General features: G+C 42.8%; 1 protein-coding gene across 12 annotated transcripts in view; it reads left to right on the top strand.

The window, feature by feature from the left end:
* SRGAP2 (SLIT-ROBO Rho GTPase activating protein 2) overlaps positions 1-18484 on the top strand; it is a 254501-nt gene that overhangs the window by 166927 nt on the left and 69090 nt on the right. For all 12 annotated transcript variants that reach the window (XM_003822926.6, XM_008976531.5, XM_063599687.1 and 9 more), the window contains 3 exons: positions 6570-6632; positions 15240-15455; positions 16095-16223. In XM_003822926.6, coding sequence (XP_003822974.1) covers positions 6570-6632; positions 15240-15455; positions 16095-16223 — 408 coding nt within the window. The remainder of the gene's footprint in view (positions 1-6569; positions 6633-15239; positions 15456-16094; positions 16224-18484) is intronic.

Genomic DNA, 18484 nt, shown 5'->3' with positions numbered 1-18484 from the left:
AAGAATTTACTATGTAATAGCTGGACTTTTTGAAATCAGATTTTTTTTTTTTTTTGGCAAGCTAGATTCAATATCTAGCTTGCTGTGGAGTTAGGTTATGGTGTGGAAACCTCTTGGCTGGGACAGGAAAAAAAATTGATCTTAAACTAAAAAAACTAACTTAAGATATTCCATTTCTAGTAATACCTTTGAGATTGGAAGAATTGCATTCTGATGGGCCCAGACGTTAGATTAATGTCCATCTTTCTCAACAGGTTGTAAACTTTTAAACTTTCTGTTTTGCATTCAGACCACAAGTGCCTGACACTTAATAGATGTTCTATAAATATTTGCTGATGGACTCTTTATTGCTCACTCCCTAAAATCCAGCCATTTCTCCCTTGCCAGCATTCAATAATTGAACCTGCTTTGAAACATCTGATCAGCCACTTCAAGACGGCAAGTTATTTTAGCTCCTGTCTAAATAAGTTAGTGGGCTCCAGTCCTTAAACCACTATTTTCTTTATTAATTCCTCAAGTACAGACTTTTGTATGTAACCAGTCTTTTTAAACCTGTGTATAATGACTCATTAATGAGTTGTAAAATAAATGTAGTGAGTTATGACCAATATAAAAAAATAGAAAAGGCCAGGCACAGTCGCTCGAGAATATAATCCCAGCTACTCTAAGAGGCTGAGGTGGAGGGATCTTTAGGCCAGGAGTTTGAGACCAGCCTGGGGAAACATCACGAGACTCCATATCTAAAAACAATTTTTTAAAAAATTAGCCAAGCATGCCTGTTACCAGCTACTTGGGAAGCTGAGGCAGGAGGATTGTTTGAAGCCAGGAGTTTGAGACCAGCCTGAGCAAACTCAGTGAGATCCCATCTCTACAAAAATTACAAAAATTAACCAGCGTGTTGGTACACATCTGTCGTCCCAGCTACATGGGAAGCTGAGGGAGGAGGATCACGTGACAGTTGAGCCCAAAGTTCAAGGCTGCAGTGAGCTATGATCAGGCCACTGCATTCTAGCCTGGGCAATAGAGCAAGACCTTGTATCTAAAAAGAAAGAAAGAATAGAAAAAAAGAAGATAAAAGAATAGGAAATATCATAATGGACAGCACATAAGTAGAGGTGAAGCCAGCTGGACTTCCTCGGTGGAGTGGGGACTTGGAGAACTTTTCTGTCTAGCTAGAGGATTGTAAATGCACCAATCAGCACTCTGTAAAAACGCACCAATCAGCGCTCTGTGTCTAGCTAAAGGATTGTAAATGCACCAATCAGCACTCTGTAAAAATGCAGCAATCAGCGCTCTGTGTCTAGCTAAAGGATTGTAAATGCACCAATCAGCACTCTTAAGAGCTGTAACACTCACCGCGAAGGTCCACAGCTTCATTCTTGAAGTCAGTGAGACCAAGAACCCACCAGAAGGAACCAACTCCGGACACATAAGTACTTTTATTATAGACACATATTATGCTGTATTGCAATAAAAAATGTATTTTTTGAACATCCTAGTCTACCTATCTTCAGAAGGCAAAAGCACCTCTGGTGTCCCTGTTGTGGTATCTCCTAGACTACCTCTCTATAAAAGTTTTGCAATTAAGTATATTTGTGTTTTATACATCCTTGGGCTTCTCATAGTTTAAGGTCCTAACTGGAGTTCAGTCTTTCTCAGAGCCGTCTCATGGTATCCTCACCGATGAATGAATGCTGAATAGAAAGAGCCCTGCTTGCATATATGCAGGTAGTATGGTGGAGGGGAAATCTAGAAGTCATTTCTGAGCTCTGACCTGCTGGATCATCACCCCCTGAACCCCCAGAGCCTCGGCATACAGCCTCACACTGTACCACCTATTTTGGTGGCCCAAGTTAGGTGAGAGAGAGGACCAGACACAGTGCCCACCATCACCTAGCACTGGCCCTGCTACCAAACAGTCATTCCTTTTAGCCCTCTCCTCCCCTCCAAAAGCATTTCAGGCAAAGTGCCAGCTCCTGAAATGTGGCCTCTTTGAAGTGGTTAGTGAATGCCCCTGAAACCACCACCTTATGTATGGTGGTGCTTCTGCTGCCAGAGCTTAATACAGGGTCATGTTCCTTTCCTCTGAAATCTGTAACATAAATTCAGTTTTAAACTGGATTTTTTTTTAACAGTTGGTCTCTGAACAATCTTTAGGGTGGGGAGGGGATAGTAGTGGTTGTTGGGGAGATATGTGCCCTTGAAAACTGGATTCTTTTTTGGAAAACTGCTGACACAGGCTAAATGGCAGAGAACTAAATGGCCCTACTGTTCCTACCTGCTGACAGGCTCAGCCTTGGGATGGGGCTGAAATGAGCTCTCGCCACATGGCAGAGACATGCCTTCCTCTTTTTATTCTTCTTTCTTACAAATAGGGGGTAATTTTGTGCCTGTCAAAAAATACAGCTTTGAAATGTAGATAACCAATTAACAACAGTCCCACCCCCAACTTGGAAAGCACATGAGTGCTGATCTAAATAACTAGAGAATCGGTAACAAGTAACCTCCCTATTGAGAACAGGTCTGAAACCTCTTTCTTAATTGGTGTTCTTTGGGAAACGCTAATAGACAAACCCATCCAAGCTCAGGAAATGTACTGATTTAAAGAGGTCTAAGGAAGAGTGACCAGCCCAGTGGCCAGGCATCCCGGATGCCTAGGATCCTTATGTTTCCGTACATATCTGCTGTTACATCCTTTCTGTGAGCAAGGAGGCTTTGGAACATTACAGTCTTGTCTTGGGGAGATGAGATGACACAGTGCATTTCAGTTCTGTTTCCAATGCTGTTATCTGTTGGAAAAGGAAGCTTTCCTACCCATTTTGTCAGCATACAACTGGTAGGAGCTGTTGCAATCTCATTGTCTTCTGATCAGCCCCTCGGCAGCAGTCAGAGTGGAGGCCAGTGAAGCACTCTGGCCAAATGGTTGTGGTGAGTTTCAAAATAAGAGATCCCAGCCTGAGCACACCATCACACTTCCCATCCGATAGAACCAGCATTGTTAACTGTGCCACATCTCTATTCTAAATTTAGGCATCTTTTTTTTTTCCAGGCAAAGATTACTATGCAAACATTTAAGAGAAAAACTTTGTCCAAAGTAATTTTTTCCCCCAACTTCTCTTTGGTTTCCTGCAATGTTGAGATGACTCATTCTCTTCCAAGAAATTTTAAAGAAAAGAGATGCAGGCCGTATGTTAGTACACAAAGACTGCTCTGTAAATTCTTTTTCTTCCCTGTCTAGAAACCCCTTGCCTTTTTATAGAGAACAGAAAAGCTCTACAGTCTTCATTGTCATGTACTCGGCCTCATCAGGTTTTGTTGTTCCCAGGAATAAATGTCCCCCTTGTCTTTGGGTGGGGCCCCCTTGTGGCTTACCAGCTCTGTCAACCCCACTGCAGTGGCCAGCACGGAAGCCCTTCCTGGGGCCACGCTTTCCCCCAAAGGCACACAGTTAAGGTTTCTGAAACAGAGAACGAATGGCCTTTTATCATCTGTGAAAGGAGAGACACTGGCAATTTCCTGCCTCTGGCCTAGTGTCAGAATTTCTCCTGATTGCTAGAGGCTGTATTGCACATTTTAAGTGGGCTCCCTACACATGTATTCCCAGCCCAACCCTCAGCCAGAGGGAGCAGTAAGTCAGATCACTTCAGCAGCCTGTTCAAATAAACAGGGATAATAGTTGAGTGGTCCTCCCAACTAATCAGTACATGAAAGGAAACATCTGCCTGGGCTTAATTGCTGTTTTTTTTGGTTACACTTTTCCCTCCTCTTCTTCCCCCATCCCCCACTCTGGGGCTAGGTTATTTAAGTCATGGGTAAGCAACAGGGTAGAGGAATAGGAGCTTTCTCCTTTAACCTCTGCCATTCAAACATAAGGAGGAGTTAAGAAACGATAGGCTGGCAGGGGGAGATGGCCTGGAGGCAGGAGGGCAGGGCGGTGGGAAGTGATACTCATGGTCACTTCCTGACCCTGTTGCTGACTCTGGGGCTCAGAGTGAGTCATGTTGCCTCACTTCACCTCCTTGGGCCTCTGTTGCTTCAGTGGAGCTCAGCTTTCCTCTCAATGGAAAGGACAGGCTGGTATGTGAGATCACAGATGAAAGGCATTCCCTCTTGTGTCTTCTTCCAGCAGTTGAGGTCATTGGATGAGAGACCCTGGAATGATAAATTTAAGACTGGCAAGATCCCCTGAACCCGTCCATTTTGTAGAACATCTGGGTCCCCGAGGAGAACTTGCTCATTATCTTCTAGCCAACCAGCCATACACTAAAGGGAGGGATGTTTGAAGCTAATATGGACTCTAGAAGCCAGGCAGAAGATCATGTAGAATCATAGAATGGCAGAGGTTGGAAAAGACTTTAGAAATGTTTTAGCTGAAGCTTTTCATTTTACAGAAGGGAAAACAGAGGGCCAGAGAGGTTAACCAGGTTGTCCAGAGTTACCTCTTTGGTAATGCAGGAGCCAGGAATAGAAAGAGAATCTTGTGATTGCTAATTTAGGGCTCCTTCCACCCCTTTCCCCACTATCAGATGTAAAAATTCATGCTTACTCATGACAGAGGCCACACATAGGTTATATTCCATAATGAATACCTTAATAGAAAAATGGGCAGAGAACACCTTAATAAGAAAATGGCAGATTATAAAAGAAAAATGAAAATGACTGATAAACATTTTTTAAAATGCTCAGGCTCATTAGAATCAAAGGATTGCAAATTACAATAGGATACCACATCAAATTGTCAAGACAAAAAAATGTGAAATAAACATTCATATATGCTATTGGTGGTATTTTAAATTGGTACCGTTTTTCTCAAAGGCATTTTAGTGGTATAAATGGTAGTCTTTGACCCAGCAATGTTATTTCTAGGAGAAAATAATGAAAGGTGTGTGCATTAGATCATATACAAAGTAATGTGATATGGCATTTTTTATCACAAAAATTTAGAAGTGAAGTAAATGTCCAAGAATGGGAGCTTCATCAATAGAACGTATTATAATGCTATAGAACAATAATAAATGTGGAAATGTTTACAACATATGTTTAAGTGAATAAGTTACAAAACAGGATTTATAATGCAATCCCAATTTTGTAAAAATAGAAAAGATTAGAAAAATACATAACAACACTTAGAGTGGTGATTTCTTAGTGGTAGGAATTTAAGAGTTACTTTTGTTTTCTTTTTTGAGGTTTTCTAGTTTCCTTATTATAATAAACATACATTACTTTTGTAATCAGAAAAAAAAAGTATTTCTTAAGTAGAGATGTATGTACCTTGAAAAAAAGCAAAATCTTAAATGATTGTGTATCTGACATGAAAGTCCTTCCTTTTTTTGCCTAGGAGCTAGCAGCTATGGTGGGAGGGATGGGAAACAGTATTATAACTTCTGTTAGGATGGCATTTTGATACCCGAATTTCTGGTAGGAAAGATCCAGAAGGAGCTGGCAAAAGATAAAACAAGGGCTTTCTCTCTCAATGACCCATGCTGCCAATCAGTTTTAGCTCTCTTAGGTTTGGCATACAACACTTAGTATAGAAGGTGTGACAATTTCCTTCCTGCTTCCTCCTTTCTTTTCTTTTCTTTTCTTTTCTTTTTTTTGAGACAGAGTCTCACTCTTGTCACCCAGGCTGGAGTGCAATGGCGCAATCTCGGCTCACTGCAACCTCCACCTTCTGGGTTCAAGCAATTCTCCTGCCTCAGCCTCCTGAGTAGCTGGGACTACAGGCGTGTGCCATCAGGCCCGGCTAATTTTTGTATTTTTAGTAGAGATGGGGTTTCACTATGTTGGCCATGCTGGTCTCGAATTCCTGACCTCAGCTGATCCACCCACCTCGGCCTCTCAAAGTGCTGGGATTACAGGTGTGAGCCACCGTGCCCAGCCCTCATTCTTTATTTCTACTGCTCTATGTAGTTAGATGTCAGCCCTGGGTGGCAGCAGCAAAGAACCCAGGAGCCATCACTGCTCAAGATTAACTAGTTGGAGACCCCTTAACATATATTTTCAGCATCTAGTAACAGCTAATCTCGCAGGCAGTCAATATTGAGATACCGCTGCCTTGTGAGTTTTGGGTAGAAATAAAGCAAGTAAGAAATATAGTTCCATCCTGCTTGGAGTTTTCTATTTAGTTAGGGACTTTGAAGCCCCTGGATGTTTATATACTTTTTGCTATTTCATCCCATTACACATCTTACTTTCCTTTGAAATCTTCTGGAATGCTTGACTGCAAGTATCTGAGAAACCGTGTTCCACCTAACAACAGTTGCTAGGTAGGATGTGGCTTTCAGGCCTGCTCTTTGGGGACCAATAGAAAAACCAAAGGCTACCACCCTTTTTCCCTCCACGCAATTGCCTTTGCTAGGCTATAGAGAGGGCACATTTCATTTTATTAAAACTCTTTGAGTAATCTGACCATAATTGGGTCTGATTGGAGTGGTTATCTGATTTGCTGGGTTAAATAATGGGCCTTAATTGAGTCTGGGTTATTTGTAGAGCCAGTGTGGCTTTTGCCTTCGTTGCTCCCTCCTCTCTCTTCTGTTTCCCAATTAACCTTCATTCCTCTTTCCTTGCAGAGTAAAGAAGTCGGCCAGCAGCTCCAAGATGATTTGATGAAGGTCCTGAACGAGCTCTACTCGGTAAATCAGATGGGTTGCTTGGCTCTTTAACAAGCAGAGGGAAGCAGCATTTGGCAGCTTGCAGCCGTAGTACGTCAGCAACAGAACTGAACTGAGGTTGAGGACAAGTGCATGGTCCCCACTGGGGGTGACCCCACCCATCTCTTTTTTCACACTCGTCTTTTCAAAACGGAATGAGTCAAAAAATACTTCCTCAAAATAAGTTTTCTCCTCAGCTATGCAAGCTCACCCTGGCTTTATTTGGGGCATAATTACTAGAGACCAGCCAAAGTCTAGGTCATTGGCACAATGGACCCCGTTAGCAGCAAACCAGGGACCCTGAACTAATGGCAAGGAACGTAGCCTGCATTGCACTATTAATATGTGCCTGTCGGAAAGGCTTTATTGTTCTAGGTTTTTCATCAGATCTTGGATTGATGTATGGCTTTGAGACTAGAACAAATGCTCTAGAGGGCAGCACAGAGTCCTAAATGCCCCCAGTAAGAGGGACCAGTTTGAGCAGAGAGAGCTTTGCACTGGCTTCCTGGAGTTTTATAAAGCCAAACCTCAGTGACGAGGCAGGCTGCGGGCTTGGAGAAGAGAACACAATCTGTTCTGAGATGACTAGCGCTTCAGGCACATGATGCCTGTGGCTGGTGTGTGTTAATTCATGCGCAGAGAGGTGGTGGTGGTGGTTGTTCCCCAGCCATGTTTTTCTAATTATAATGAAAACAAACACACACTCACACACATACACACCAAGGAAATTCCTGTTGTTATACAGGGAATACTTAAGTTGTACAGCTAATGCCTTTCAGGGGCCCCTTCTCCAGCTTGGATGTGCCAGCCTACTATGTCATTCTCCAGGGTTTCTCCATCCTGTTTGAAGGTGATACTGATTTCTGATGTTTACTTGCTTATTTGCTGCATTTTTTCTTTTCTTTTCTTCCTTTGTTTTTTTTTTTAATTCACAGAACAGGCAGTGGTGACATGCATGACAGGCATTTGGGATCAGATGTTGCTGATCCAGAAGCCTAGGTGTGGCCATTTTGTCATGGCAACTGTTAAGCAAGTAAATAGGGTAGAGTAGTCATCTGACTTATCTCCAGCGATGTTCAGTTTGTTTTGAATTTCTACTCTGTGACACTTCTGCTCTGAAGCCAAGCATAGATAGATGGTACCTTTCGTTCAACTCCCAAGTTTTCATTTCTCTCAAATGAAGTTAAGAGGTTTTTAAAATAGAAACACATCGATGTGAGCCATTTTCAGACTGGATGGGTTTCCTGAACCTTGTCTTTTTAATGCTTTACTTCTGCTCTTTTAGATCAATTTCTAAGCGCCAAGAAGAGCTATTACTCCTTTCTCCTAGCAGAGAATTCCCTAAGATAGAAAATGACACATGTAGTCATTGTATAAATTCTTTTATTTTCCTGTAAGCATCTTGACCCTCTACTATTTGCAGCTGTTTCTGGGGAGGAGTAGTTTGGATAACCAACAAACCTTGCCACTTCTTCAGTGGGACTCAAGGCAGCAGAAGACTACTGTCTAAGGATCTGTTAGCTTTTACCCAGGGTCCTATGTCTCTTCATATGCTGTGCTTTAAAAAAAAAAAATAAGTGAAAGGGCGTAAGCTGTGTTTGAGTGAGGAAGAAAACCTCGGAACTTATTTCTCTGGTCTGCAGAGGGCCGAGCTGCTACCTCTGACTGCAGACTTAAGACAGCCCAATATTGGCCAACTACTTTACTGGCCATTATGAGGCCATGGTCAACATAGAGCATAACATCTTCCCATTGATGTTCAAACTGAGAATTGCCTGAGTGTGGTATCCCCTGCCATAAGGTGAGCTGGAATACACCTTCATAATCTGTTAAAGGCCAAAATTAAAATGTGATGTTTTCCTCTAGTAGGCAATGGAAAGAGGGAAAAAAGAGTAGAGGCACTAGGAAGTTTCAGAGAAGTCAAAACATTCTGGTCCAAATGGAGTTTTAAGCAGAGGGAGTTTTACCCCGAGAGGACATTTGGCAATGCCTGAAGACATTTTTGATTGTCACAACTGGAGGAGTAGAAGGTGCTACTGACATCTAATGATCTAGAGGCCAGGGATGCTGCTAAAATCCTACAGTGCACAGGGCAGCTCCCACAACAAAGAATTATCTGACCCACAATGTCAATATAGAGACATTGACAATCTTCTGACCCACAAGATTGAGAAATGCTGGTCTAGTGACTAGAGTCTCCTGAATTAAGCAGCCTAGATTCTACCCTGTCTTGACTACTAGCTGTATGAGCTTGAGGGATACCCCAAACCTCTATGACCTTGGTGTCTGCATACACTCCATGCACTGGTATTTCTATATCCTAGGGGGTGGAGTAGTTGGGTGAGTTATACTTCCTGAAATATTAGGCTATAGCTAAGGATCAAATAGGTTTCCAGAGTCTGTAGGCCATTAGAAAGTTCAGTGAGCCAGGCTCATGCCTGTAATCCCAGCACTTTGGGAGGCTGCGGCAGGCAGATCACAAGGTCAGGAGATCGAGACCATCCTGGCTAACACGGTGAAACCCTGTCTCTACTAAAAATACAAAAAAAATTAGCTGGGCATGGTGGCGGGTGCCTGTAGTCCCAGCTACTGGGGAGGCTGAGGCAGGAGAATGGCGTGAACCTGGGAGGCAGAGCTTGCAGTGAGCCGAGATCGTGCCACTGCACTCCAGCCTGGGCAACAGAGCGAGACTCTGTCTCAAAAAAAAAAAAAAGAAAAAGGAAAAAAAGAGAAAGTTCAGAGAATAGCCGGGCACAGTGGCTCATGCCCGTAATCCCAGCACTTTGGGAGGCTGAGGTGGGCGGATCATGAGGTCAGGAGATCGAGACCATCCTGGCTAACACGGTGAAAACCCATCTCTACTAAAAATATATTAAAAACTAGCCGGGCATGGTGGTGGGCGCCTATGGTCCCAGCTACTCAGGAGGCTGAGGCAGGAGAATGGCATGAACCCAGGAGGCAGAGCTTGCAGTGAGCCAAGATCGTGCCACTGCACTCCAGCCTGGGGGACAGAGCAAGACTCTGTCTCAAAAAAAAAAAAAAAAATAGCAGTTCAGAGAATAGAATTATTTCTTCTGGAGATTAAGATAGGTTTAGGACTGGTCTGAATAAGGCACCATGGGATTACGGTGACTAACTGTCCCTCTTTGCCTAGTACTGAAGAGTTTCCTGGGACATGAAATTGTCAGTGCTGAAACTGGAAAAGTTCTAGGTTAAAAAGGGTTAATTGGTCACCTTGCATGGGAGAGTGGTTTTATCAGGTGGGAAGCTGGGACTGTTACATGCTAGCTTTGGGAAGCTGCTTGCTGTATGCACACCTTTGAGGAGTCAAGAAGAGAATAAGGGAGAGTTTCTTAGAAGGAGCTTTCCCATTATTTGCTTGTCAGGAAGGCAGGGAAGGGCCTCTCATTTCAATGACGTTGTAGGCAATAGAAGTTATTTGGGGTCACTGGAAAAAGGAAACCAAGGATATAAGAAATCCACCCAGTTTTTTCATGCCCTTCACATCTGCTCCTAATGCCCATGAATACCTTTTTTTAGGGGACTAGTTATCCAAGGGTTGGTAATTTTAGTACCTTTGAACCTTGATGATCCAAGGAGCAGGACCCAGGTGTTCCCAAATAAAGATGCCTTTGGGCACCGGGCCCAGAATGCCACCATGAGTGGCCAGCTGCCCCTCTGCACCTTCCTCTTTTCTGCCTGAAGGGCCTTTGATTTCCCTGACTTGGCATTCTGTGCTGGGGCCTGCTTCCCACAGCTGCTATTCAGAGAGCAATCCTAGCGAGCATTCTTCTCCACGTGTTTTCCCCCCATAATGAGCTGGCTTGTATTTAAGCCATGGCATAAGTGGTTTTCATTTTCTGACTGATGCACCGGGAATGCCTTTGAAGTCAGAACACACTGCTTCCTAAAGAACTCTGGGATTCTTTGCCTCAGTTGTACTCAGAGGTCGTGTCTGGAAAAACCCAGCAAACCCCCACAGGAAGGAGTGTACATGGAGGCACTGAAGCCAGTGTGGATTGGCTGAGTATGAAGGGTCAAGGAAGCTCTAGAATTGAGAAAAAAGAGGCTTTGGGACTCTTTGGGGCTGTTGTTATTCCAGAGGCCTTATGCTTCTGTACTCCCCCTAAATTTACATCCCCTTGGCTTGGAGCAGCGGCTGTGTGCTGGCAGAGCTACTTCAGACTGGTATTTAGCACCTGTTCCCTTGAAACAATGGCACTTAATAGTCCCTCAACTCTGCTTGCCTATTTGACTCTGGCACTAGGCACTAGGGAGACAAGAACAAATAAGAGATGTTTCTGACCTCAAGGCATTTAGTTTTAATAGGGAGAGACAGAAAAGTAAAGCATCAAGTGAAAAATGAAGTGACAAGAACTCATTTACATGTCTGCACAGAGGACAGGGATGAAGTCAGGCTCCTTGAAGAGATACTTGAATTGAATCTTTATTGCCAAGAACTCTTCTTGTTCTCTACATGTTCCCTTTTTTGTTGCATCCAACTTTTGTTTCATGATGCAGTATCGTTTTATTTCTCATTTCTCTCTCCAGGGCTATTATGGATATATTGTTTTCAAACTTTTCTTCTTGTTGTATAATATTTCTTCTAAATTGCTAGTTTTGATCTTGGTCTTTCATATTAGACATTTCCTTTAAATGCCTGGTCATTCTTAGCTGCCTATTCACATTTTAAAGTGAGGCACTAAAAGATTCTATGTCAGCTGTGGCCTTCACAGTAGGGTGTTCTAACTGGGCTGTGTCCTTGTGGAAGCCCCAACTTTAGTATTTCTAGGTCTCTTATCTTGGATGGTCAGATTGCCGAGAGATCACACTTTTGATCTCCCACTCATGTCTGGGAGCTGAGTTGTGAAGAGGCCTAGACCATCTCAAAATTTAACATAGACTTCAGCTAATCCTCCTGTTGAAGTTCAGTATACCTCTATCCTCAGCTGAACCTTGTATCCCCTAGTCCATGGACCCTCTCTAACAGAATAAACCTCTCATCTAGTCTTCCACTACAATGGGAGAGGGGATCTTGGGGCCTCACTGTTCTCAGACTTCCTTTTTTTTTTTTTTTTTTTTTTTTGAGACGGAGTCTCGCTCTGTTGCCCAGGCTGGAGTGCAGTGGCGTGATCTCGGCTCACTGCAAGCTCCACCTCCCAGGTTCATGCCATTCTCCTGCCTCAGCCTCCCGAGTAGCTGGGACTACAGGCACCCGCCACCACGCCCAGCTAATTTATTTTTGTATTTTTAGTAGAGACAGGGTTTCATCGTGTTAGCCAGGATGGTCTCAATCTCCTGACCTCGTGATCCGCCCGCCTGGGCCTCCCAAAGTGCTGGGATTACAGCCATGAGCCACCGTGCCCGGCCTGTTCTCAGACTTTCAATAGCTTATTTTGTGTTTAGCTCTACCTTCATCCCACTGCTACTTATTTCTCTTCGGGCTTCTGTGATATAAATCTGGCTGCTTCCTGGCTCACTCTAGTTTTGGTTTAGGACTCAAGTAGATGAGTTACTGCTTGCCTACCTGCTTTTTGGCTTCAGCTTCTATTCTTTTTGTTTTTCTCAATTTATACCTAAATGATAATCATTTTAGAACCTTTTTTTTCCTATTATTTTAGTGTGGCTGTCAGAGGGAGCAGAGCTAAATATGTGACTTCAGTGTTTAGTTTTTCAAAGTAAAGTGGAATGTTCTTTGCAGAACTGAGAATTTAGACTTTTCAGTTTTTCCCCATAGTTTGCATTTGCCTATCTATATATAGATAGAAGTATGTATATGTATATCTTTATGTATACATATCTATATATACATATATGTGTAGCTATGTGTCTAAGACATAGATATATAGATATACATATATTTACATATGTATATGTACATATATATATCTAAGTCCTATCTTGGCTTTCTCTAAGTCCTATCTTGACTATAAATATATATTTATAAATATATATTTAACATGTATATCTATATCTATATACATTTCTAAGTCCTGTCTTGACTTTCCTATTTTTTCAATTGTTTTGGCATCACTTATTTAAGCTTCAGCTTCTAGGTACCTCAGTTTTCTCTTGAGCTGGAAGGCACTAATAAAGCTTCTCCAGTATTTACCCAGAAGAGAGATTCAGTGTCATTCAGTCATTTGGGCAACCACTTTGTAAAACTACCATTGTGTATATGACATATTTCTCCACTGTGAGAAGAAAACACAAAAGAAGTAGAGCTTAGCGTGAAGAATGTATAGTTTCTTAGGCAAAGTAGTGTTTTACTCTCTTTTAACAAGAAAGTTCTTTAAGTTTTTTAGGGGAAAGTAACATTGTAAATTGTTGATTTTTGTTACTTCATTTGTTGACTTGGTAGCACTATTCTTTGACCTCTTTTTTATCTCATGTTTATTCATAACGTTTTCTCTTTATCATGCACCTTCATGAAATAGGAAATCACTTTAAAAAAGAAAGAAAGCACTCACTTTTGTAACTTCTCACTAAGCTTTTGAATCCCATGGTCAGATTCAGGTGAAAAAAGAGAAAAAAAAGAGGAGCCTCCTATCTACACTTCTTCAGCTGAGATAACAGATGCCTCTTTTCCACTTCTTAGTTAACCTGGAAAGCTGGGGGTCTGTTTGAATTACTTAGAAAGGCTTTTAAACGCCATTAGTTGTTAAGTATTTTTTCTTCTGTATAGAAAATATGAAGAGTATTATCCTGGTAAAATTTACGGAAAGTAGTGTTAGGTTCAGAATGAGGTGAAACTGATTTAAAACATTCTGCATTCAAAATGAGACATAATTTAGACTCTAATGTACTTTGATTTTGTCAGTGTCCCAGTATTCTTTATTCTTTCGTCTGCCTCTAGCTGATCGTAGGGGCTAGATTAGTATACCCACAAAGTCTTTCTAAGCTAGATTTTCTCAACGTCAGCACCATTGACATTTGGGCCAGATAATTAGTTGTTGTAGGGGCTGTCCTGTGCATGGGATGTTCAGCAGCATCCCTGACCTCTAACTACTAGATGCCAGTAGCAATCCCCAAGTTGTGACAATCAAAAATATTTCCAGACACTGCCACATTTCCCCTGGGGGCCAAAATAGCCCCAGGTTGAGACACTTCTCTAACTCAGGTTCATACATGGAACCAGTTTCTCTTTTCAGGAATATCTTGACCATATTTAACCTTTCCTCCCAACCAGTTCAGCTCCAGTCCTATCCAGAGGAGAGTCGGTGTTGCTTAATGGCTAAGAATGTGGTCTTTGGAGTCTGACAGACCTGGGTTTGAATCCTGATTCCACCATTTACTCATTGTATGACCTTGGGTATGATAGTTAATCTCTCTGAGCCTTATTTCCTTATCTTTAGAAATAGAAATAATAACAGTGTCTTTCACAGAGTTATTGTAAGAATTAAATGAGGTAATGTACATAAAGCCCATGGTACACAATGTTTATTAAGTGGTAGATATTAATAATATTGTACCTTTGCACTCCTGTGTTACACACACACATGCACACACACACACACACACACATGCACACACACACCCAACTTCTACTCTCTAATTCTCCCTCTCAAAGAAATCTTATGGCATCACACTTTCAGCACTCGTGAACTCCCTGTGTGGAAACAGAAAGTTCCCACAGAGTAGAGCAGGCACTAGGTGGCTGGAAGTAGTATGTTTCATAGGATTGGAAACAAGGTTGAGTTCTAGGCTTCCTGGCTTCCCTGTTAAGAGAAAGGATTGGACTCCTAGATGGCTGCTTTGATGGAAAATCATCCTTCACCTTTTATACTACTTCCCTCCTGTGGCAATTCCAGTTATACTTGATATGGATTTTATTCCTTCCCAGACTCTTACCTGAATTGTTTTGAAGGCTTACAGTCTTCATAGGGTTGTTGTCTAGATTGTGGAATTGCCCTAAGGATGAAATGAGAAAATGTGTTGTGTGGTACTTGGCATAAAGCCAGGAATATACTAAGTGCTCAGTAAATGATAACTGGCATTGCAATTGCTGCTGCTGCTTTAGTTGCTGTGAGAGGGTGTTTGATCTGGATAAAGCAGAACAGACAGCTCCCCAGAATGCCAGGCCGGTAAAAGGAGCTTTTGGAAGCTTTTCCTCTTCCCTATTTTATATCTGAAAGGTAACAGAAAGCATAGGCTACTCCATAGGCTGCACTGCCCTCTTTGGGGTTCCTGACCAGCCCAGAAAGGCTTTGCCCTTGGGGCCTGAGAGTGGTGGTGTTGTTTCCCATCTACTCAGTATTATGAGGTGACTAAGTGATAGAAATCACCTGGCCAATATTAAAGAGAAATGATTACAAATGATAATGAATAGAAATAAATAATACATGATGGATAGACATTAAGTTATTTCAATAAGAGGAAATGTTGGCTCAGTTCACATATTGCTTTCCTGTGCTTTGGAGTGGTCTTTAATCTGTGTTTGCTGAACCAAACACTTCTGGATTTTTCCCTTAGGGGTGTGAGGATATTGCTTCATGGGGGAGAGCTCCAGCTGAGTCTGTTAGTCTGTAAAGCAGAGAAATGACCCCCTTGGCTTGACCTCTGGGGGTGGGGGTGGGCGATGTCTTGCAGGTCATGAAGACATATCACATGTACAATGCCGACAGCATCAGTGCTCAGAGCAAACTAAAGGAGGCGGAGAAGCAGGAGGAGAAGCAAATTGGTAAATCGGTAAAGCAGGAGGACCGGCAGACCCCACGCTCCCCTGACTCCACGGCCAACGTTCGCATTGAGGAGAAACATGTCCGGAGGAGCTCAGTGAAGAAGATTGAGAAGATGAAGGAGAAGGTATGTAAGCTCCCACAGCTGTAGATGCTGGGAAGCAACATTCGGTAAGGCATGGCTGATAGGAATTTCCCAGTAGTCACTGGGAAGAGCAGACGAGGAAGCTCTGGGTTCTTTTAGTGCCTAATGACTGAAAATGAGGCCTTTCTCTGTGCCCTGGCAGGAATACTAGGTATTGGAAGAACTGGGCACGTGGGATCCAAGTTTTTAGCCTCTAGCAGAAAACCAAGAAACAGCAGTCACCTTTCCCAATCCATTTTCCAAATAGAGCTCAATATCCTATTGCTTTGGAGGGGTTGGGGGTGACTGTAAACCCAGGATTTGGTTTCAGGTATCAGGTGTTTAGGGGCAAGAGTAGTGGTACCTCCTTCAGAGTGGCATTGCAAGAATGAAGAATGATATTTGAAGATAGAATCAAAGTGGGGCACGCATCTTAAGTAGGGAGCCTCATTAACCTTTCCTGAATTGATCTACATTGTGCCCTTGAATCTCATTAAACAGAATTAGAACCCAATTTAAGGCAGATGCGCATAGGGAGTAGCAGCACAATTGTAGTTCTTGAATACACTGTACTTTTATCTTTTAGAGAACAAGCCCCCCTTAAAAAAAAAAGGTAAAAGTGAACTTCTGTTTCCTTTTCAGCGCCAAGCCAAGTACACGGAGAATAAGCTGAAGGCCATCAAAGCCCGGAATGAGTACTTGCTGGCTTTGGAGGCAACCAATGCATCTGTCTTCAAGTACTACATCCATGACCTATCTGACCTTATTGATGTAAGTGCTTAAAGCCAAGGGCCTGAGGGCACCTCTTTTCTGGTTTCAGAATACTCGTCAGACATTGCCCGATACTATTGTTCAGGAATCTGGTGCATTTTGAGAACAATTAGGAAGATAGCAGCCATGATCCATCAGGGTGCTTGCCAAGCACCAAGTGAAACACTTCACACTTATTCAATCCTAACTGGAATTCTGGGAGGAAGGCATTATTATCTATATTTTTACAGATTAACAGAGAGTTTAGATGACTTAGTCAGAATCGGTTAACAAATGACAGAGGCAAAATTTGCACCTAGGCCTGATGACTCAACCCAGGCTCATAACCACTACACTCGTCTATCTGCCAGGAAATACTTTCTTCCTTTTTTTTTTTTTTGAGATAGAGTCTTGCTCTGTCCCCCAGGCTGGAGTGCAGTGGTGCAATCTTGGCTCACTGCAACCTCCATCTCCCAGGTTCAAGCAATTGTCCTACCTCAGCCTCCCCAGTAACTGGGACTACAGGCATGCATCACCATGCCCAGCTAATTTTTGTATTTTTAGTAGAGATGGGGTTTCACCATGTTAGTGAAGCTGATCTGGAACTCCTCACCTCAGGTGACCTGACCTCAGGTGATCCACCTGCCTCAACTTCCCAAAGTGCTAGGATTACAGGTGTGAGCCACTGCACCCGACCTAGGAAATACTTTATTACATCAGCTTCTCTTGCACAGAAGTGAGTGGCAAGAACTTAACTAAAGAGTTACAATGCCATCCCTTATATTTGTATAGCATTTAAGGTTTCTCGGTGTTAACTCATTTGACACTCACATCACCATTATGGGTAAGCATTGCTGTCTCCAGTTGCTAGATAAGGAAGCTCAAGGTCCAGAGGACTACGAGACTCACTTGTCCAAGGTTATGCTGCAAATTAGGGTCCTGTCAGGAAGGTATCCAGCTCCCCCTGACATCTGGCCCATTTTTTAAAATATGTGATGCAAAGGGGATTGAGGAAAGCGGTTAATAGGCACATGTGTTTTGCAAGGGGCAAGCGCAGGGATAAGCTTTTTGTTTTTTGCCTGTGAGTTATTCTTGGCCTTGTTTTTCCTGCTGCTTCCCCTTACAGTTGGGTCTTATAAGCCCTCTCACCTACAGACTCCAATCTGGCCCAGGTCCTGAGCCACACCTAAGTGAAGCTATGTAATTACACCCTTTCTCACCTCTCCTTCCAGTCATCAAAGTGAGGCATCTGGAGCCAGCCAATTTAGCATCCCAGTCTCTGGGGCTTCAAGTGTATCTCATCTCGGAGGCCTGCCATTTGTTTCAGGGTCTTGTTGGCAGCAGTTGGGCTTTGCAAAACTCTGGCCAGACCACTCTTGCTTTCCTGCCTTGGTTTCTCCACAAGCAAACCTGCCACACCTCACAACATCATATGGGATTTGGGTCCGAGTCTTGCTGTTATATCACCACCTGGGTCATCTAGGCTTGTCACTGAATTGTTCTGGAACCCAGCTTTGTTTCTCACCCACTCCCAAGCTCCTCTAGCTAACTGAAGAACTGGACTAATTCCCTGGTATTAAAATCTGGCCTCACGTAAGAGTTGCTTGGGGAACTTCTCTAAAATACAGATTCCTGTCTCCCTTTAGCCGAGGATTTTTGATTCAGTAGATTTCAGCCACTTAATGCCCTAGGTGTCATTGTCTCACTGGGTTAGTAGAGCCTTGCTCCCTGTTCTGGTACCTCTTTGTTCTCTCTGCTTGTTGATGACAATCTGAACACTGTCCTTCAATGGAGGTCAAAGCCCTAAACAAGATCCTTTCTCCTCCTCAGGAGAAGAGCTCCTCATTGTTGGGAGAGAGGCCTGTTCTCAGCATAAGGAAGAGAATCCATTCTTTCTTATGCACAATTTCTGCTATTTATCTCGCATTTGGTAAAAATTCAGACTGTGCTGTCTGCCACACCGCTGCTATTGGTTAGCCCTCTTCTCTTTTTTTGTACTCAAGGCAACTTCCCTACCTTTTTCACCAAAATACTGATCTCAGGGGAAGGGAGGGGCTACTGCTGTATCAGCCACAACCTTTGCAATCCATAGATTCTCCATCAGGTATAACCAAGTGTTTTAAAATTAGTCCAAGAAGCAAGGTATTTTGTACCTTATTTTCATCATTTAAAAAAAAAAACGTCTGCTAAGAGCCTAATTTCACAGGATATGGTGTGACATGCCATTGAAAAAGAGGCTGCCTTAGTACTTGGCAGGGTGTGGGTCTAGATCACTGGGATCA

The sequence above is a fragment of the Pan paniscus genome, chromosome 1 (assembly GCF_029289425.2).
Source record: "Pan paniscus chromosome 1, NHGRI_mPanPan1-v2.0_pri, whole genome shotgun sequence".
Lineage (NCBI taxonomy): Eukaryota > Metazoa > Chordata > Mammalia > Primates > Hominidae > Pan > Pan paniscus.
Note: the sequence above shows the minus strand (reverse complement) of the source record. Positions and strands in the feature narration are given on the sequence as shown.